Source organism: Oryctolagus cuniculus, chromosome 1 (genome assembly GCF_051225735.1).
Source record: "Oryctolagus cuniculus isolate XC-2025 breed Fujian yellow rabbit chromosome 1, ASM5122573v1, whole genome shotgun sequence".
Classification (NCBI taxonomy): Eukaryota; Metazoa; Chordata; class Mammalia; order Lagomorpha; family Leporidae; genus Oryctolagus; species Oryctolagus cuniculus.
This window is the reverse complement of record NC_142867.1, coordinates 200,837,091-200,859,311: the sequence shown is the minus strand read 5'-3', so window position 1 is coordinate 200,859,311 and position 22,221 is coordinate 200,837,091. Positions and strand designations below refer to the sequence as shown.

Sequence of the window (22,221 nt, the reverse complement as noted above, 5' to 3'; positions counted from 1 at the left end):
CTGTCCACTCTGCCTGTCAAAAAATAAATAAATAAATAAATAAATAAATAAATAAATAAATAAATAAAACTTTTCTCTTTTTTTGACAGGCAGAGTTAGAGAGAGAGAGACAGATAGAAAGGTCTTCCTTTTTCTGTTGGTTCATCCCCCAAATGGCCGCTACAGCCGGCGCACCACGCTGATCCGAAGCCAGGAGCCAGGTGCTTCCTCCTGGTCTCCCATGCAGGTACAGGGCCCAAGCACTTGGGCCATCCTCCACTGCCTTCGCAGGCCACAGCAGAGCGCTGGACTGGAAAAGTAGCAACCAGGACAGAATCCGGAGCCCCAACCGGGCCTAGAACCTGGGGTGCTGACGCCGCAGGCGGAGGATTAGCCAAGTGAGCCAAGGCACCGGCCTAAATAAAACTCTCTTAAAAAAAAGAAATGCATCAGAAAACATCACCAAGTATCTGCACAACAACTATCTAGAACTAAAGCGGAAATGCACGCCCACATCTCTGAGTATAGTGAGATGGTCTAATAGAACTGAGTATGAAATCTAGCTCTACCACTTAACATTTGTAAGACCTTGTGCAAGCCTTTTTATTTGAGTTGCAGTTTCTGCATTCTATGAAATAGTCACAATGTCTGTCTCACATGGGGATACTATGAAGATTAAACAATATAATGTATGAAAAGTGCTTCGCAGAAATATACATAGTAAGCACTCAAAAAATGGAAGTTAGTATTATAAGTAATGCACAATTAAGCTCATGCACCAGGAGACCCTTGAGATCCTCATCAAAATTCTTAAATTATATTTACTTCTGAAGCATCAAAATGCATTTCTTTAATCACCAGATCAGAAGTAAATTCAAATGTGTAGGCATGGGATGCTGTGGCGTCACACTGACAGTAGCAAATGAAAGCTGATATGAAGAACACAAATTCTAACAGTGGATTAGTCAAAGTCATGTTGAGTAGGGGCAAATAACTTAACAGTCTTTTCTTTTTGAAAAAAGAAATTTTTAAATTAAAAAATATTAGAAATAGAGAAAATTATATAAAAACACCTATGATACCACCACCCAGCTTCATTAAATTTTAACATTTTGTTATCTTTGATTTATTTTTCAGCATTAAAAATATAGTTAAAGTACATTGTGTAATCCCTCCCCAACCCCATTCCCTTCCCTCCCTCTCCAGAGGGAACCACTATCCAAAATATGTTGTCATTCCCCATGCAAGTTTTTTTATACTGTGAATGAGTTATGTATCCATAAATAATTTATGGTATTGCTTAGAGTTTCAGGTGCTGAGAGAGCAGAGAACAAGCATAAATGCATGCTTTTATCAAGCTTACATATGTGAAGTTTGCAAACTTTATATAAATGGTATCACACTATACAGCTCATTCTATAATTTGCTTTTCTGCCTCAACCTTAAATTTGAGATGCATATCAGATGCTGATGGCTTCAGCTCGTTTATTTGAACTGTATAGTATTCCATTGTATGAGTACACCGAAATTATGTTTTCCTCTTAATGGACATTCCAGTTTCCAACTTCTATTACTAACAACGACAAAATGAAACTTCTTACATAACTCCTTGTTCACATGTGCACTGACTTCTTAAAAAAAAGTGATTCTCAGCTTCACCAGATATTGCAAAACTGCTCTTCAAAATAATGTTACCAATTTATATTCCATCAATTCTTTTAAAAAGTTTCAATTTCTCACCATCTTTGACAATACTTAGCATTTCTTCATGGTTATTTATGCATCTCCATGATGCCTAGTAAGCTTGAAAATCATCTTTCCATATTTATTGTTCATTGTATTTCTCTTCTGAGTCTCTGACTATTCTGCATAGGGTTACTATCTTATATATTTTAGATAGTAATTCTTTTCTGGTTATGTGCACTGAAGATATATTTTACCACCAGTCTACAGCTTATCTTCTCAAACTAGGATAATGTCTTTGGTTATAATAAAGTTTTAAATTTTCACGCATTCAAGCTGAATTTTTAATCCTTTGCACTTCTGTTTCTTAAAAACGCCTTCACAAGAGATAAATATATACTTTATTCTAAAGCTTTAAAGACTTGCTTTCAGAATTAAGATCTTTCACTGGAAACTATTTTTAGTTATGGTGTGAAGTAGAGATCTAGTTTTATTTTCACATATAAATAACCAAGTCTCTCTTTTCATTTAATTTCCATGTATTCACAGGTCTATTTCTGGAAACCCTAGTTCATCCCATCATCACTTAATCTACCCCTGTCCTAAGACAGTTTGATATCTGGGTAGGTGATTGCTTCCACTATCTTAGTGTTCTTCAAAACTGTCTCAGCTATTTGTAGTACTCTGTACTCTGATGTCCAATATAAATTTAATTAGCTAATTAATTTTTTTTTTATAGAGAAAGAACTCCTAAATGCCTATAATGGCTAAGACTGAGCCAGCCAAAGCCAACAGCTGAGAACTCAGCCCAAGTCTCTCACCTAGGTGGCCAGGACCCAATTACTTGGGCCATCACCACTGCTTCCCAGGTTCTGCATTAGTAAGATGCTGGAGTCAGAATCTGGAGCCAGGCATTTAACTCAGGTACTCAAATACAGGCATCTTAACCACTAGGCTAAATGCCTGTCCCAATATAAATTGGAAAATTATGTTTAATGAAAAATCTTGTTATTTTAACAAAACTGCATAAATTTATAGACTAATTTGGAAACAACTGATTTTTTTCTTACACTGGGTTTTCTCCTCCAGTGATCTGCATTTCTTTTTGTAGGAACCTGACAGCACTTCCAACCTGTAGCCAATTAAAAATTGTTAGCTGGAGGTTCTGGATCATACTGTAGTTTGAATTTGGGTCCCACACATGTATGAGCACTGGTTTGCAGTTAGATATTCTGAGTTCCTGACACCTCCTCCCAAAGACACAGTGTAGATGAACAGGGTTTATTTCTAGATCACCTTTATGCTGAGTAAACCCTCTGTGATCCCACTCCTACACAGAGTCTTTACTAGATGCCTTACGTTGAACTGGCACTAAAATTAATTCTCCTGTCCCCAGTACTCTGCATATCTGTCAGAATGGAAGCTCCAGATCACCGGCAGCTGGCAGATGCCTCCAGGGAAAAAGCAGCTCAGTATCTGTTGTTCATACTTTCTTGTAATCCTGTTTCCATGTCCTTTTTGACCCAAGGATTCCTTTCTTTCTTATCAGCTCAACCACACATTAAAAACACCTATTATCAGGGCCAGAGCTGTGGTAAAGCAGGTAAAGCTGCCACCTGCAATGCCGGCATCCTATACGGGCACCAGTTCAAATCCTGGCTGCACCATTTCTGATCAAGCTCTCTGCTATGGCCTGGGAAAGCAGAAGATGGCCCAACTCCTTGGGTCCCTACACCAGTGTGGGAGACCCAGAAGAAACTCCTGGCTCCTGGTTTCAGATCGGCACAGCTCCGACTGATAAGGCCAACTGGGAAGTGAACCAGCAGATGGAAGACCCCTTTTTCTCTCTGCCTCTGCCTCTCTGTAACTCTACCTTTCAAATAAATATTTTTTTTAATTCACCACATTTTATATGGCATATTGTTTTTAATAGGAAGATTATTCAGCATATTTTGAATTCTTCTAGAGTCTAATTTGTATTTACTTGATTTACTAGTTTTGGACAGAACTATGTTAAAACTTCTCACTGTGACTGTAGACTCCTAATTCTCCATAACTGTTTTTGCTTGTATATATCAAAATTATATTTAAAGTGCACAGTTCATAATTATATATCTTCTTGGTAGGTTTTTTCTTTTATTAATATATACTGTCACACTGTATTCTTAATAAAGCCTTTGGTCGTTTGTCAGATATTGATCATCTCTAGCAGTTTTCTTTTCCTGTTTCTGGGTGCTTTTATTTTGGTATCTCTAAACAAGAATATACTGATGTTGTTCTTTTGTACTCAAAGTGTTGACTGTCTATTTTTCAATAAGGAAGATCAGGACAGGTGTTTAGCACAGTGGCTGAAACACTTGGGGGGACCTATATCCCATATTGAGCACCTGGGTTCAAGTCCTGGCTCTGGGACTCAATTCCAGCTTTTTTTTTTAATAATTTATTTTTTTTTTATTTGACAGATAGAGTTAGTCAGTGAGAGAGACAGAGAGAAAGGTCTTCCTTCCGTTGGTTCAACCCCCAAATGGCCGCTATGGCGGGAGCTACACCAATCCGAAGTCAGAAGCCAGGTGCTTCCTCCTGGTCTCCCATGTGGGTGCAGGGGCCCAATCACCTGGGCCATCCTCCACTGCCCTCCCGGGCCACAGCAGAGAGCTGGACTGGCAGAGGAGCAACCAGGACTAAAACCCAGCACCCATATGGGATGCCAGTGCTGCAGGCGGAGGATTAACCTAGTGAGCCACGGCACTGGCCCCTCAATTCTAGCTTTCCACTAATGTGCACCGTGGGAAGGAGCAGGTGACACTTTAAGTATCTGTGTCCTTCCTGCCCACATGAAAGACCCAGACTGATTTCCAGGCTCCTGGCTTCAGCCTGGCTCAGCCCCAGCTGCTGCAGGCATTTGGTCAGTGACTAGCAGATGAAAACTCTCTTTCTGTGTCTTTCAAATAAATTAAAATAAATGAATGAAAAAATTTTTAAAAGATCAACCCATTTATATTTATTGTGAACTATCTATATATTTGAAATGTTACTTATGATTTTCTATTTATCACCCTTTCCCTTTACTTAAAAATCTTTAAATAAATTTTTAAAAATAAAATAGTTTCCTTGTTTTCGCCTGAATTGGTCAAGTTTTCAATATTTCTTCCACCTTGGCTGGAAAAAAAGTTATAAATTGAATTTTCATTATTTTAATTACCTTTCTGGTATTTTTCCATCATATATACTTAATTATTCATTACTCTTAAGTCTGAATTAATATTTCTATTTTCCTCTTGAATATGACACAACCCTATAAAATTTTATACTGTCCTATTGAACAAGGCTACACCGTACATTCAATCTGTTGCTACTGTCTAAACCTACACTATTTAGTATGGCAGCCGTTAGCCACATGCAGCTTGATATGTAGCCAATCTGAAGTGAGATATGCTTTAAGTGTAAATATACCCTGGATTTAACACTTAACATTACAAAAAAATAAAATCTCAATATTTTCACATTGATTACATGTGGAAATGATAACATTTTGGGCATACTGGGCCTAATAAAATAAATTATTGAAAATGTTAGTTTTTAGTGTAACAACACAATTGAAAATTATTCATGTGCCTAACATTACATTTCTATTAGTACTAATCTAGTTTGTTTTAACACTTTTTCTAAACATTGTTTTAAATGTAGTTCCCTCCAAAAAACCTTATTTTCTTCCTGCTATTAGTAATTATAACATTTAGCTAGTAACATTAATAACATTTTCCTAATTAAAATTCTCCAATTTGGATTACCTGTTTAACTGGATATAGTATGATACTGCATTATTTTTTCTTTTTTTTTTTTTTTTTTTTTTTTTTTTTTTTTTTTTTTTTTTTTTGGCAGAGTGGACAGTGAGAGAGAGAGACAGAGAGAGAAAGGTCTTCCTTTGCCGTTGGTTCACCCTCCAATGGCCGCCGCTGCAGCCGGCGCACCGCGCTGATCCTGGCAGGAGCCAGGAGCCAGGTGCTTTTCCTGGTCTCCCATGGGGTGCAGGGCCCAAGCACCTGGGCCATCCTCCACTGCACTCCCTGGCCATAGCAGAGAGCTGGCCTGGAAGAGGGGCAACCGGGACAGAATCCGGTTCCCCGACCGGGACTAGAACCCGGTGTGCCGGCGCCGCAAGGTGGAGGATTAGCCTATTGAGCCACGGCGCCGGCTCTATTTTTTCTTAATATTCAAGATATTAGTATTATTCTACTTTCTCCTAGTGTCAACCATTGTTGATGAGGAATCTTTCAGCTGAATTATCACATCTCTAAGTAATGTGGCTACTAACTTTGGTGGCTTTTAAGATGTTTTCTTGACCTCTGATATTCTAACAGGTCACCATTATAACCTGGGTAGTTATGTATATATCTTGATTTCACCTGCTTGACACAGTAAATTAACTTTGAGTTTGAGGACTCAGGTCCTTCCTTTCTTCAATACCACAAATCTTCAGCAATTACACATTAAGTTTTCCACCAGGCTCTGCATTTTTCTTCTTCTTCTTCTTAAGATTTATTTATTTGAAAGGCAGAGTTACAGAAGCAGAGGCAGAGAGAGGTCTTCCATCTGCTGGTTCACTCCCCAAATGGCTATAATGGCTGGAACTGGGACAATCTGAAGCCAGGAGCCAGGAGCGTCTTCCAAGTCTCCCATGCGGGTGCAGGGGCCCAAGGACTTGGGCCATCTTCTGCTTTTCCAGGTCCTAGCAGGAAGCTGGATTGAAGTGGAGCAACCAGGACTCAAACCAGCACCCACATGGGATGCTGGCACTGCAGGTGGTGGCCTTTTTGCATTTTCTTTTTCTAGAATTCTTAATATACATCAGAATTTCTTTAACTTTCTTTTAACTACTCTTTAATATTTTTACCTTTTTTCTGTGTTCTGGGAGAAGTTTTTAGTACTATTTTCCAACTCACTAATACATTCATCAATGGTATAAAGGATAAATCTTATCCAATCTCTTGCTTTTTATGACCAATTACATTTTTTTAATTTCTAAGAGCTTTATTTGGTTCTAAACTACATTAGCCTGTGCTTGTTTTACCTCTTTCATTTAAAAATTTTCAGTTCTCTTTAACTGTAAAGTATCTCTTAATTTATTTCTCTGAGCATCCTGAAAAATGCTTAAAAGTTTTCCCAACCAATGGAATACTATGCAGCCGTTAAAAGGAGTAAGATCATTCCATAGGTACTGATATGGAATGATCTCTAAATATGTTAAGTGAAAAAGGCAAAGTATACATAATAGCATGTGTAGAATGCTACCATTCATATAACTCTGTGTGTGTGTGTGTGTGTGTGTGTGTGTATAGAGAGATATATATGCTTATACATGCATAAACTCTCAGAAAAGACAGCAAAAATTCTAATAGTGGTTGCCTCTGGGGAGGGAAACTGGGTGGCTAGGCGACAGAGGTGGAGATTGACTTACTTTTCACTGTTTACCCCTTTGTACCTTTGAATTTTGTACCACGTGCATGTATTACCTAGTCGAAAAAAAATAAATAAAATAATTTATTTTTTATAATGAAGTTTTTGTTGGACTACTCCATAAAATTAATTTCATTCAGAGAAAATGTTGTGGTGGCTGATTTTGTTATATTAATATTAGATGTCCTTATGAACGTTGGTTAATAGGCTCATTTTGAGTAGGACAGATTAATTTTTTTTCTCTCTTCCTAGTCAATGGTTTTAGAGTTGTCTTCCACTGGGCCTTCTGGGTATTGGGTCTACATGCTGGCCCTAAACTGACATTTCAGGGGTCCAGTTTCACAGTGATATTGGGAATAGTACATATACACATTCAGTCAGTGACTCAGCAAGTGGCTTCATTCAGTTTCTATTGATGAGGCTGTGTCTATCAGCTGAAACCCATAGCCCCAGGGAGGAAACTGCTTTTTTTCTTTTTACAGCCTTTCACAAATGAGACAGACATTTCAACCAAACACCTGGCTTTAGGTGGTGACCCTGGCCCTGGTTCCCGCCTCATGTGAAGCACTTCAGTGTGTTTTAATGCTTCTGTCTGACAGGAGCAGAACTATTAGATGTCAGTGCTAGACTGAAAACCCAGCAGGCCTGTGGTTTCAGTCTTGCTCACAGCTTTGTGTCTGCATTCCATTTCTGGCACTCAAAGATGTTTAGGTTGTTTTAGAATTTAGCTACTCATTTTATGCTATTTAACCCATTGTTCTATGTGTTTAAAGCTTGAGGTTACATCACAATTCAGTAGTACCTTGATTAGAAGTAATTTCCACATTTCTTTTTTTCTAACATTAAAAGTAATAATTATACAAGTGACAATCTCACATAATATACAAGTAACAATCTCATTACATAAAGTGTAGAATAGAAAATTACCTATAACCTATCCTTTCAGTCTAACAACTGACAGCATTTAAAAATATATCCTTTTAATTTTTTTCTGCAGCAATTTGTATTTGTACAATTTTTATCTTGATTTTAACCTATATTTCCCAAGCATTAGTCTATGTTGCTATGTAGTCTTTATGACCATCATTTTAATGACTGCATATTAATCCACGAAACTATTCAACTGTAATTTACTTCCCAAATTACAAAGAAGCTCTCTGTGCATGTTTTTTCCTTTCAAGGCTTTGGATTTGGCGGGGTGGTGGTGAGGGAGGCTAAACAATAGGACTGCCAAATTTCTACACAGATCATAGCAGAAAGGCATTATAGGACTAGTATAATACTTGGCTGCAGTTCAGAATAATGATCCTGATAAAGGAAAAGAAAACACAAATTCAAATGAAAGTGAAAAATGTATTTCAGAAAGATGCAAGGAATTATATTCTCAATTAATAAATACAGATCATCTAGCACTGCTAGACAAAGTATTACATATTTTCACCAACTTTTAAAGCAGATTATTTTGGGCCACACTGATAAAGTTCATTCTTTCACTATAATACTAACCTGATATTATTCACACAGTCTTCATGAGCTTCAGAAAGAGTTTTTATGTGCTTTGAAGATATTGGGTCAAAAAGAAGAACTTCAGTCTGTTCACAAGCAACTGTCAGCACTGATCTGAAAGCAAAATGACACATTTCTCTTGGTTAGTTTTCTAGTATTGTTACTGATATTCACTTATTTATAATTGTACCAGCTACAGATGAATTTTTCTTTTTGGTTATGTTATTATCACATATTCCAAAGACTGTTATTACCCACTGTTGGCAAGAGTGGTAGGAAATGATTCTCTCTCCCCACTCTGTATGATAGTGAAGTAGAAACTGGCACAGCTTATGTTTGGAGAGCACCTTTAGAGTAACTACCAAAATTTTAAACCTTTTGATTCAGTAGTTTTTTTCCTGAGAATTTAATCTATAGAAAATAATCATTTATTGGGGACTGTGTTGCAGCACAGCAGGTAAAGCCACCACCTACAATGCCGACATCCCATATGAGCACCAGTTCGTGTCCTGGTTGCTCCATTTTTGATTCAACTCCTGGCTAATGGCCTGGGAAAGGTAGTGGAAGATGACCCAAGTGTTAGGGCCCCTGCCACCCACCTGGGAGACCCAGATGAAGCTCCTGACTCCTGACTCCTGGCTTTGGCCTGGCCCAGCACTGGCTGGTGCAGCCATCTGGGAAGTGAACCAGCAGATGGAAGCTTGCTTTCTCTTTCTAAAATGTATTTTGTTTAAAAGTGTTACACCGAGAGGTAGAGAAAAAGAAAGGTCTTCCTCTGCTGGTTCACTCCCCAAATGACTGCAACGCCCAGAGCTGAGCAGATACAAAGTCAAGAGCCAGAAGCTTCTTCTGGTTCTCCCACGTGAGTGCAGGGGCCCAAGCATTGGGGCGTCTTCCACTGCTTTCCTAGGCACATTTAGCAAGAAGCTGGATCAGAAGTGGAGCAGCCGGGACTTGAATGGGTGCCCAAACAGGATGCCAACACCACAGCCAACTATGCCACAGAACTGATCCTGTTAACTCTCACTTTCAAAACAAATGAATCTTTAAAAAAGAATCATTTATGAATACAAAAAAACATGTATGAGGGGCCTTCAAAAAGTTCATGGAAAATGCATATTATTAAAAAACTGGCAGCATTGCAGGCCTTTGGAGCAGGGCCAAGTGGCCCATTGGGGTCTGGAATCTCAACAATGCACATACATGAAAAAAGAACAGTGAGGGGCTGGCGCTGTGGTGTAGCGGGTAAAGCCACTGCCTGCGGCACCAACATCCCATATGAGTGCTGGTTCGAGTCCAGACTGCTCCACTTCTGATCCAGCTCTCTGCTGTGGCCTGGGAAGGCAGAAGATAGCCCAAGTCCTTGGGCCCCAGCACCCACATGGGAGACACGGAGGCGGCTCCTGGCTTCGGATCGGCACAGCTCCGGCTGTTGCGGCCAGTTAGAGAGTAAGACAGCAGATGGAAGATTCATTCTCTCTCTCTCTCTCTCTTTCTGCCTCTCCTTCTCTGTGTAACTCTTTCAAATAAATAAATAGATCTTTTAAAAAAATGAGTGAATTTGTGTTGCCTTTTTAATGACTGATATAGATCCAAAATAATTAGTGATTTCTGTACTGCAGCAGATCCTTCGAATCACCTTCCAGGAGCAGCTGGATTCAGTTTTGGGGAAGGAGCAGAGCATTACTTGTACTCCACTAGTACAGGAAATAAAAGGGAAGCAAACTCATTTTGGAACTTTCTCCTTGACTATCCCTTACTCCTATCTTTTACTGGTTTGAATTTTACTCTGAATTATTAAGACCAAAAAAACAGAATATACATTTAGGACCTTTATACCAAGAAATTTGCCTTGAAAGCTGCTATTCTGTGGAGGGAAAAGTATATCAAGTTCCTGTCGGATTTTTCTTAATTTTATAAACAAGATTTCTTATGTCCTTAGATGAGGACAGATAAAACAAGTATAAATACACCTGCACACTTTTTAGCAGTTGTGTGAGAATAACGAGATTTGTGTTTTAAGGGCTTTGTCACGTGGATGTTTTTGCCACTGCAGTTGACTACTCAGAAGATCTTTTATAATGGTATAATATTTTATTTCTCACTTATCCCCTTAATGACAGTGTTTTCCAACCTATGAGCCTACCTGTCTCTAGCTAGGACATTATGAACAGTGTTTGCACTCACTGTGCAAACGCCCGTGTGTTACTATTTAAGCAACATCACAGTGCCATTGCTCAAGGAAGTTAAAAGGTGCATGCAGACACAGCTCTTTCCCCTTCCCCCCTTTTTAAATGTAACAAATACTTTTGATGTCCCCCTTCTCCCTTCCCCTATTTGGAAATGTGTCAGATGTGCAATTGTGGGGACTCAGAGTGGTCCACATGGTGTCTGGTTTTTTCTGGGCTTCATTACAAGGTATGCTGCAAGCCAGGCTACTTAAGCACCCCTTTCACAAGAAAATCTCGTGGGAGATCCAGCTGGCAGACCCAAGGAGTTTGGGAAACAGAACCATAGGGTTACACTCTGGGATCCCGGCTGTGAGTTGGATGCCTCACCTGGCTAAAAAGAGACACTGAACCTAAACGGCACAGCATGATTTTGTTCCTGCTTGGCTACATTTCTCAACACCACAGTCAGCTACGTCACCATAGCCACCTTTGAAAAACACAGAGAACATCTTCCCCGAGGGGAAAGTAGATTTGGAGTATGCTGTCGTCAACACAATGCATCTGATAGCTTTTTAAACAATGGATCCCTATGAACTACAGATTCCTGGCACCAGCCCTCCCTGTTCCGCCATGATTCTGTGGACTCTGGTGTCTCTTAAGAGCATATGCTGGGGCCGGCGCCGCGGCTCACTAGGCTAATCCTCCGCCTAGCGGCGCCGGCACAACAGGTTCTAGTCCCGGTCGGGTCGCCGGATTCTGTCCCGGTTGCCCCTCTTCCAGGCCAGCTCTCTGCTGTGGCCAGGGAGTGCAGTGGAGGATGGCCCAAGTGCTTGGGCCCTGCACCCCATGGGAGACCAGGAAAAGCACCTGGCTCCTGGCTCCTGCCATCGGATCAGTGCGGTGCGCCGGTCGCAGCGCGCCGGCCGCGGCGGCCATTGGAGAGTGAACCAACGGAAAAGGAAGACCTTTCTCTCTCTCTCTCTCTCTCTCACTGTCCACTCTGCCTGTCAAAAAAGAAAGAAAAAAAAAAAGAGCATATGCTGGATCACAGAGAACACATCTGGTTGGCATGGCTCTTCCCAAGATCATCGTGATGGCGTGAGCCAGCATAACGGAGGTGGAGCAGGGAACCATCAACACTGGAGTGGCAGTCTGCACACCTGGAGAGGCTGTGCCTTTCAGGAAAAGCTTCCAACAGAGATCAGGGGAGAAAACAAAGATGAAAAGGTGGAAAAATTACAATTTGAAGAGGAAGATATTCCTTCTCTGAATCCAGAAGCTGGCAAACAGAGTCAGCTATGCAGACCTACTGGGACCCTTTCTGGAGTGTGGGAAAACCCACCTAGTAGCAAGCAAACTTCCAAGATGTTCATCATCAACGAAGTTTCCAAAGAGGATCCTGCTGCTGCCTTCTCTGCTGCATTCACCTCATCAGCATCTTCCCACGCAAATGGGAACAAAGCATCAACCATGGTTCCAAGCATCTATAAGGACTTGGATGCTAAGCCCAAGGTTTCCAACCCCAAGGCATGGAAAGCTAATAGAATGGAACACACACACATCAGCATCCCTTTCCTCTAGCCTGGAGTCTGCTTTTACCAGTCCAATCTCCGTTCTGAAGCCAGTGGTACTGGCTGGTGCTGCAGTTTTAAACTCTCCCAAAGAGAGTCCCTCCAGCAGCACCCCTCCGACTGAGGTCAGCTCCTCTCATCTGACCAAGCTGACCCACCGAACCACTGACAGGAGAGCGAGTTCCATCTCGAGGATGACGGAAACGGAGACTTCTCGGAGAGCACAGACTGTGACAGACCCGAGATCTGGAGGACAGCAGCACACCTGGGCCAAGGGCAGATAGAGAGGAAGGCTGGCCTCAGAATGGTCGTCTTCTCCCTATGGTAGAAGAAGGGGAGGTCCTCCCACACTCCCTGGAAGCAGGGCACAGGTTACTGAAAGCAATGGGATGGCAGGAATACCCTGAAAATGATGAGAATTGCCTTCCCCTCGCAGAAGATGAGCTCAAAGAGTTCCACATGAAGACAGAGCAGCTGAGAAGAAATGGCTTCAGGAAAGATGGCTTCTTGCAGAGCCACATTCCGGCCTGTTCTCCCCTTGGAGAAGCACTGACTTTGAGGGCTCAGACACAGAAACCAGTAGCGTGAAGCATCAGATGCTGATGCCTGGAAGCAGACATAGAAATGCTCACAGTCATATCTGACCCAGCAAACTCGACCTGTGTGTTTAGGGAGTGTATGAGAGAAATCGTTCTTTTCCCTTCCGTTTGCTTTCATTGAATTCTCCATGCACAAGGGAAATAATTGTAACCCAAAGAGAAAGCAACTGGTTTGTGTAGCTTTTGTTGTTCTTATTCCATGTTATCTGCTTAACAGAAAAAAGTCTGTGTAGGGGGAAAGATTTTTTAAATATACGTGTACACACAAACCCGATGTATATGGGGCGATGCACAGGCGGGAGCTGGCAGTGCAGACATGCAAATATACTGGTGTGCAGCAACAGCTTCTACTTCCAGCCCTGGGGCACTCACCCCTGTGCTCAAGCGATCACTGTCAATGACAAAGTGACTACTGAAGTCATACTTGTATTTAATTAATGCTAATAATTTGGATATTTTATTTTGGCTGAGTTACCCAACTTTAGCCCTTAACTAAACATATGTGCTCTTTTGTTTTTCTTTTTGGGTACAGCTGTAAAATACTTGGGTATAGGAAATGTGTTGTTCTTGCAGCCTTGATATTCAGGATGGATTGTAAAATATACATTTTTGTGGGATTTCAAAGATTAATATTATTTTTGTTAACATTATTTACAGATTTAAAAGATGTGGTTATCACAAGTCCTGAGGAAAACTGCATAAAATAACTTGGCATAAATATTTTTCATCGGTTAAAAATAATCGCATGCATTTCAAAAATTTTTTGCACCAAAACAAACTTCTATTTTTAATTTCATTTGTCCACTGTTTTTTTTAAAGTACTCTGTAAAGATATGCCTTATTGTAAAAATGAAAAACTGAAAGTAACTTAAATGTAGATGAATGAGAATAACTGATAATATAAGCCCCACTTGTCTAGTGGATAGATTCTAAGATCCCCCATGGATGGCTAAAACTAGATAGCACCAAACTCTATACATGCTGTTTTTCAGTATACATATATACCTATGATAAAGCTAAAGTAGGTATAGTAAGAGGTTAACAAGGATTAAATAAAATTATAACAATATACAGTAATAAAAAATGTGAATGTGATATCATTCTGTCTCCCAAAATATCTTATTGTATTGTAGGTCTTAGCAATCTTTTTTTTTTTTTTTTTGACAGGCAGAGTGGACAGTGGGAAAGAGACAGAGAGGAGAAAGGTCTTCCTTTTGCTGTTGGTTCACCCTCCAATGGCCACCACACCATGCTGATCCAAAGGCAGGAGCCAGGTGCTTCTCCTGGTCTCCCATGCGGGTGCAGGGCCCAAGTACTTGGGCCATTCTCCACTGCACTCCCGGGCCACAGCAGAGAACTGGCCTGGAAGAGGGGCAACCGGGACAGAATCCGGTGCCCTGACCGGACTAGAACCCGGTGTGCCAGCACCACAGGCGGACGATTAGCCTATTGAGCCTCGGCGCCGGCCGGTCTTAGCAATCTTATTTTCTTTCATTGTTGAGAATTTTCACCTTTTCATTTAAGGAAGCACATTATAGCTTCTCTATAGCAATTCTGGATTGTCAGCATCACTATTCTTGTGCTTTGTGGCCACCATTAAGTCAAAAAGGATTACCTGAACACAGGCACTGAAATACTGCACAGTTGATCTGATAACACAGGCAGCTACTAAGTGACTAATGGGCAGGTAACATACACAGCATAGATATGCTGGACAAAGGCATGATTCACATCTAGGTGATGTAGAATGGCATGAGATTTCATCATAATACTCAGAACAGTGTATAACTTAAAACTTGTGAATTGTTTATTTCTGGAATTCTTAAAAAGTTTTATTTATTCATTTATTTGAAAGGCAGAGTGACAGAAAGATCAGGAGAAACAGAGATCTAGTTTACTTCTCAAATGTTTACAATAACCAGGGCTGGACCTGGTTAAACCTATGAGCCAAGGACTCCATCTGGGTCTTACACGTGGACAGCAGAAACTAAAGAACTTGGGCCGCCATTTGCTGTCCCCTGAGGAACATAAGCAGGAAGCTGGATAGGAAGCAGAGAAGTAGGACTTAATCGGAGGCACTCTGGCATGGGATGCAGGCGTCCCAAGTGGTAGCTTACTGCACTGTGCCACAATGTCCGCCCCTGGGATTTCCCGTTTAACATTTTTGGACTGCGTTTGACAATGGGTAACTGAAACCACAGAAAGCTAAACTGTGGAAAAGGGGAGATTACTGTACTATACAGAAATTTAAAAGAGAAGGGTAGATAAGGACTCCAAAACACGTTTTTAAATGAGAAAAGCTACCTGCAAAAAAACTCATGCAGGGGCCGGTGCTGTGGCGTAAAGCCTCCACCTGAAGTGCCGGCATCCCAAATGGGCGCAGGTTCCAGACCCAGCTGCTCCACTTCCGACTTGGCTCTCTGCTATGGCCTGGGAAAGCAGAAGAAGATGGCCCAAGTCCTGAGGCCCCTGCACCCGCACAGGGGACCCAGAAGAAGCTCATGGCTCCTGGCTTCGGATAGGCTCAGCTCCAGCCGTTGTAGCCAATTGGGGAGTGAACCAGTAGATGGAAGACCTCTCTCTCTCTCTCTTTCTCTCTACCTCTCCTTCTTTCTGTGTGTAACTCTTTCAAGTAAAATAAATAAATGTTTAAAGAAAAAAAAAACATGCAAAGATAAGACAATTTAGGAGAAAATCATATATAACGAAATTATTTATTTCTTCATCAACACCTCTAAAATGTATTGGAAAAGCTCTGGCATATATCCTACCTACCAGGCCAGGCAGTTACAATCAGATTTTCCCTTCCTGTTTTCTTAGTTTTGTCTTTTGTTTCAGGCCTTCTCTATGACAAAATTATATTTTAATAAACCTTTTGCAAATCATATTTTGATTTGTGAAAATTGGTCATTTACTTTTTAAAAATTTGTCTAAAAAATGTTTATTTTCATTTTAGTTGAAAGGCAGTGAGAGAGAAAGAGAGACAAAAAGCTTCCATTTATTGGTTCACTCCCCAAATGCCTACAATAGGGGAATTCAGCTCCAGGTTGAAGCCAGGAGTCAGAGCCCCAATGGGACCGAAGTGCCTGAGCCATTACCTGCTGCCCTTGGGGGTGTGCACTACAGGAAGCTGGCATCAGGAGTGGAGCTGGGACTCAAATCCCATGCACTCAGATATGGGATTTGGACCTCCCCAGTGGTATCTCAAATGCTGTGCCAAAACTCACCCCTATTGTATATTTTATATTCAATGATCATGTAATTGTCCTTTAAAGGACTATTTTTTTAGATACCTGTACTTCAAACTGTAATGATACGGGGGGATTTTGCTGTTTCCCACGTGTCCCCTGTCCATGGTCAGCGGTGCAGCAATGCTGAGAAGTGGGCCCTTTGAAAGGGGACTGGTCACAGGGTCAGTAACCTCAAGATTATACAGATCCATCTGGGGATTAATGGATTACTGTGGGAGTGGCCTTGTTATAAACACGCCTTGGGGCACACTTGCCATCTCCTCATGTGATGCCCCACACCATGTTATGATATAATCAGAAGGATCTCACAGATGCCAGTGCCACACTCTTGGACTTCCCAGCCTCCAGAACCATGATTCTTTATAAAGAATATTCTCGATTCTTTATAAACTACCCAGTCTGTGGTACTCAGTTATAGCAGCAGAAAATACACCTGGGCATTTTTATGCTAGCTGATCACCATGAATAAAAATATTCAATTTGTAATTTTAGAAGATTTATAAATAGTCACTTCTTTGTTAGTTGGAAGAGCCATGAAATGAGCATTTTTCCTTTTTGTATGTAAGCAAATATATCAGTAATTCTTAAACATTATAAAGAGAGATCCATAAAACTCGCTGTTTTTAATACAATTACAGTATATTTTTATGATAGTGTATTATGGCTTGAACACCAAACTCATACAGGCGGTTAAATCCCAAAGTTTGATGTTAACAGTTGAGGGATTAATGTTAATAGTTGATGGATTTAGGGTAGAGATTTGACCTAAATATGGCATCTGGGAGGCAGGCCATGTGGGAAGTCTTAGGTCTTTGGTGGCTTGGCTTCAGAAAGTAGTTCTCAAGACAGGGTCAGTTAAATAAGCTCAGTACACTTCCTTTCACATTCTGCTTCCTGGCTTGTCATGTAAGATTGTCCCTCTGCCATAATATACTCTCACCAGATGCCTGAACCAATGAGAGCCTGATCTTGGACAGTAAACCTCCAAATTGTAAGCCAAATAAATTTTCTTTCTTCCTAATAAGTTCATTTCAGGTATTTTAGTTGTAGTAATGAAAAGCTAATACAATGGTATAATATGTAACTTTCTGAACGGATATAATATGTACCAATATCAAAGCCAACCCTGGGGACTGTGCTGCAGCACAGCGCATTAATGCCCTGGCCTGAAGCACTGGCATCTCATATGGGCGCCAGTTTCAGTCCCAGCTGCTCCACTTCTGATCCAGCTCTCTGCTATAGCCTGGGATAGCAGTATAATATGGCCCAAATCCTTGGGCCCCTGCACCCACATGGGAAGCCTAGAGGAAACTCCTGGCTTCAGATCGGCGCAGCTCCGGTCACTGCAGCCAGTTGGGGAGTGAACCAGAGGCTGGAAGACCCCCACCACCACCCCGCCTCTCCTCTCTCTGTGTAACTCTGACTTTCAAATAAATAAATAATAATTAAAAAGCCAACCCTTTTTTCCATGGGCATCTAATACCTCCTTTATCATGCATAAGATTTGTTTTTGGATTCTATATTGTATTCTGTGAATGCCACACTATCTTAACTTCTAAAAGGCTTATAGTGCATTTAGTATATGGCATTGTTTCATAAACATCTTTTTTCTTGGCTAATATTATATTCTCTCTTCAAATGAATTTTATAGTACATCAAGTCCTACTAAAAAAAATCTTGTGAAATTTTTAATAGGATGCCCTGACTTCACAGATATTTTAAACTATTTATTCATTTATTTACCTGAAAAGCAGAGTGACTAAGAGGGAGAGACACAGAGAAAGAGATTTCCTATCCATTGGTTCACACCCTAAATGCCTGCAATAGCCAGGAGCCTAGGGCTTAATCTGGGTCTCCCATGTGGGTGGCAGGGATCCAAGTACTGGACCATCATTCACTGCCTTCTCTGGGTGTGCACTGGCAGGAAGCTGGATTGGAAGCAGAAGAGCTGGGACTAGAACTGGCACTCCAAAATGGGATGCAAGTGTCCCAGGAGGCAGCTTAACCCAGTGTACCACAAAGCCCACCCCTGACTTTACAGATTAATTGGGTACAACTTGTAACAAGACTGAATCATCAAATATAGTAACAGGCATACTTTCCCACATATTCATGATGTTCTAAGGAAGAGTATTTTAGCAATTCTTGGGCATTTGACTATCCCTATATATTTAGAATCAACATTATCAAGTTATGTGAACACACACACACACACACAATCCAGCTGATTTTTTGATACTGTATTAAATTTACAGGGAAATTCGAACAGGATTGACAATTCTACAATCCAAGAACATGGTGTACCTCCATTGGTTTAAATCTCCTCTCAATGAAGTTTTATAGTTTTCATGCCTGTTTTAGGTTAGATTTATCCCTGGGTACTTGATTTTTTTTTTTTTTTTTTTTTAAGATTTATTTACTGGGGCTGGCGCTATGGCATAGCAGGTAAACTGCCACCTGCAGTGCTAGCATCTATATGGGCACTGGTTCAAGTCCCAGCTGCTCTTCTTCCGATCCAGCTCTTTGCTATGGCCTGGGAAAGCAGTAGAAGACGGCCCAAGTCCTCAGAAGAAGCTGCAGGCTCCTAGCTTTGGACTGGCCCACCTCTGGCATTGTGACCATTTGGGGAGGGAACCAGCAGGTGGAAAATCCTCTCTTTCTCTGCCTCTCAAATAAAGAAAGAAATCTTTAAAAAATAAAAGATTGATTTACTCTGAAAGGCAGAATTACAGAGTAAAAGGAGGACAGACAGAGATCTTCTATCTGCTACTTCACTCTCCAAATGGCCACAATGACTGAGGAAGGGCTAGGCCAAAGCCAAGAGCCTGGAACTCCACTTGGATCTCCCATGAGGGTGGCAGGGGTCCAAGCCTTGGGCCATCTTCTGCTGGTTTCCCAAGTGCATCAGCAGGGAGCCAGATCAGAAGTGGAGCAACTGAGACTTGAACTGGTTGCTCATATGGGATGTCAGCATTGCAGGCAGTAGCTTAACCTGCTGCACCACAAGGTTTTTAATTACAGATGTAGTACTTTCATTGATTATGGTACTATTTGAGATTCTAATTTTTTACAATATCAGTTTTGGTCATTTCTACTCTTCCAGAAATTAGCCTGTTTCACTGAAGTTGTTCACAATATCATTTATTTCCATTTTTTAAATTGAAGTATAAGTACACCCAGAAAACTGCATAAATTGTAAGAATACATCACAGAGACAGCTCTCCTCGCTGGTTCCCTCCCAGTATGTTCTCATAAGGATAGTTTAAAAAGGTGCCACATGGGGCAGGCATTATGGCACACTGGGTTAAGCTTTTTGCCCACAACCAATTTGGAATGCTGTTTCAAGTCCTGGCTACTCCACTTCTAATATGGCTTTCTGCTAACGAGCATCCTGGAAGGCAGTACTTGGCTACCTGCCACCCTATGGAGATCTCAATGAAGCTCCAGGCTGCTGGCTTTCACATGGCCCAGCCCTGGCTGTTGCAGGTTTCCGGACAATTAATTTCTCTCTCTCCTTTGCTCTGCCTTTCAAATAAATATTTCAAAGGAAAAGAAAAAGACATCTCACATCTCACATACTATTCTCTCCAGGGGTGGGGAACTCGGGTCTGCAAAAACATTTGTTCTGGCCCTGCTAAGGTAACCACAGCAGGACCAAAACAAATTCAATAAATCCACAGCAGACTAATTTTTAAGTTGATAAAACTGTATGGCCCATGAATGATGTATATCCAAGTGGCCCTTAGAAGGGTCATTCACACCTGAATCTAATAACATTATTAATTTTTTTCCAAATGTCATCTTAGGAGGTGACACACTTACTTCACAATTTTTTAAGACTTTTTTTTTTTTTAATATTTATTTATTTCCAAGGCCAGGTTAGAAAGAGAGGAAGAGAAAGAGATCATTTCTCTGCTGGTTCAGTCCCCAAATGGTAGCAACAGCAAGGGCTAGGCTGAGCCCAAGTCAGGAGCCAGGAACTCCATCTGCGTTTCCCACATGGGTGGCAGGGGTTGAAGTACTTGGGCCATCTTCTGCTGCCCTCCCAGGCACATTAGCAGAAGGCTGGGTCAGAAGCAGAACAGGTGGGACTCGAACCAGTGATCTGACAGGGATGCTGACCTTGCAGGTGGCAGCTTAAACCACTGCACCATAATGTCAGCCCCACAGACATTTTTGAAACTCTTTGGAAATTACTATCTAGTCCATACCTCCTTTACTTTTTTTTTTTTTTTTGGGGGGGGGTGCCACATTCCTTTTACTTTGTTCTCTATTCAATTCATACAGTTAGGGGCCAGTGCTATGGCACAACAGGTTAAAGATGCAGCCTGCAGCATGGCTGGTTCAAGTCCTGGCTGCTCCACTTCCAATCCAGCTCCCTGCTAATGCACCTGGGAAAGCAGCAGAGGATGGCAAAGGTCCCTGGGCCCTGCACCCACGTAGGAGACCGTTAAGAAGCTCCTGGCTTTGACCTGGCCCAGCCTGGTCGTTGTGGCCATTTGCAGAATGAACCAGCAGATGGAAGATCTGCCTCTCCACTCTCTAAGTCTGCCTTTCAAAAAATTTTTAAATTCATAAGTGTAATTCTCATATTCTACATCATTTCTCTTCCATATTAGTTGTCCTTATAAATGACAGTGGTTGTGCTACCAGGCAAGATGAGTTAATTCATCTGTAACTGAAGAATGTAAGAAAATTATCTCATTTAACACAGATACAGCCTCTGTCTGTGAAGTTCTTTAAGTCCTATACAAAGCTGGGCATACTAGAAAGTGAAGTAACAATACCGAAGGGGCCAGCATTGTGGCCTAACAGGTTAAGTCACAGCCTGCTCCACTTCAGTCCAGCTCCCTGCTAATGCTCAAGTCCTTGGGTCCCCATACCCACGTTGGACACCCAGAAGTTCCTGGCTCCTGGCTTCGGCCTGGCCCAGCACTGGCTGTTGTGGCCACCTGGGGAGTGAACCAGTGGATGGAAGGTATCTTTGTCTTTCCCTCTCTCTGTAACTCTGCCTTTCAAATAAATAAATAAGTCTTAAAAAAATACTGAAAAATTAAAACACTGCATTATTTTAACTCACTACCTAAACAAAGATTACAAAGAATGGTGATATGCATCATTGACAAAGATATGGAAGAGGGCAGGCACTTTCCTATGTGTCTAATAGGAATGAGAACTGGTATGACCTTCACAGAGGGCAATTTAACAGTAGGTATCAAACTTTTCATATCCTTTGATCATTCTAAGGATTTAACCTAAGGCCATAAGTCAAAAATATCAATTCATAGAGGTGGAAATAATGTTATAGAAATATATTTACAGGTGCCGGTGCTGTGGCATAGCGGGTAAAGCTGCCGCCTGTGGTGCCGGCAACCCATATGGGCACCGGTTCAAGTCCCAGCTACTCTACTTCTGATCCAGCTCTCTGCTATGGCCTGGGAAGGTAGAAGATGGCCCAAGTCCTTGGGCCCCTGCACTCGTGTGGGAGACCAAGAAGAAGCTCCTGGTTCCTGGCTTCAGATCGGCCTAGCTCTGGCCATTGCGGCCATTTGGGGAGTGAACCAGCAGATGGAAGACCTCTCTCTCCCTCTACCTCTCTGTAAGTTTTTCAAATAAATAAATAAATCTTTAAAAATATATTAACAAATAGCTCATAAAAACTATGAGAAAAAAAGGCTACAAAACAAGATGATTCTATGTACGTTAAAATAAACACAAAAAGTGTCTGGAATTTATTCAGTCTCTAGGATTATAAGTGGCATTTAGCTACTTAAAACAAGATGATTCTATGTACGTTAAAATAAACACAAAAAGTGTCTGCAATTTATTCAGTCTCTAGGATTATAAGTGGCACTTAGCTACTTTTTGTTCTGTTGTTGCCTAAATTTTCCACAATAAACATATATTGTATAATTTTAAATTATTGAATTTTTTCATTTTAAGTACCAGAATACCTGCAATTTGAATTCCTTCTTCATAACTCATTGCTTCTCCTATCCTCAGC

At 41.1% G+C, this 22,221-nt stretch overlaps 1 protein-coding gene and 1 pseudogene across 3 annotated transcripts in view; one reads left to right on the top strand and one right to left on the bottom strand.

The window, feature by feature from the left end:
* Window positions 1-22,221, bottom strand: part of DCAF10 (DDB1 and CUL4 associated factor 10) — a 52,249-nt gene that overhangs the window by 27,822 nt on the left and 2,206 nt on the right. For all 3 annotated transcript variants that reach the window (XM_008263653.4, XM_051843869.3, XM_089318573.1), the window contains exon 2: window positions 8,626-8,739. In XM_008263653.4, the coding sequence (XP_008261875.2) occupies window positions 8,626-8,739 (114 nt within the window). The remainder of the gene's footprint in view (window positions 1-8,625; window positions 8,740-22,221) is intronic.
* On the top strand, window positions 11,838-13,330 carry LOC100349886 (vasculin-like protein 1 pseudogene; annotated as a pseudogene).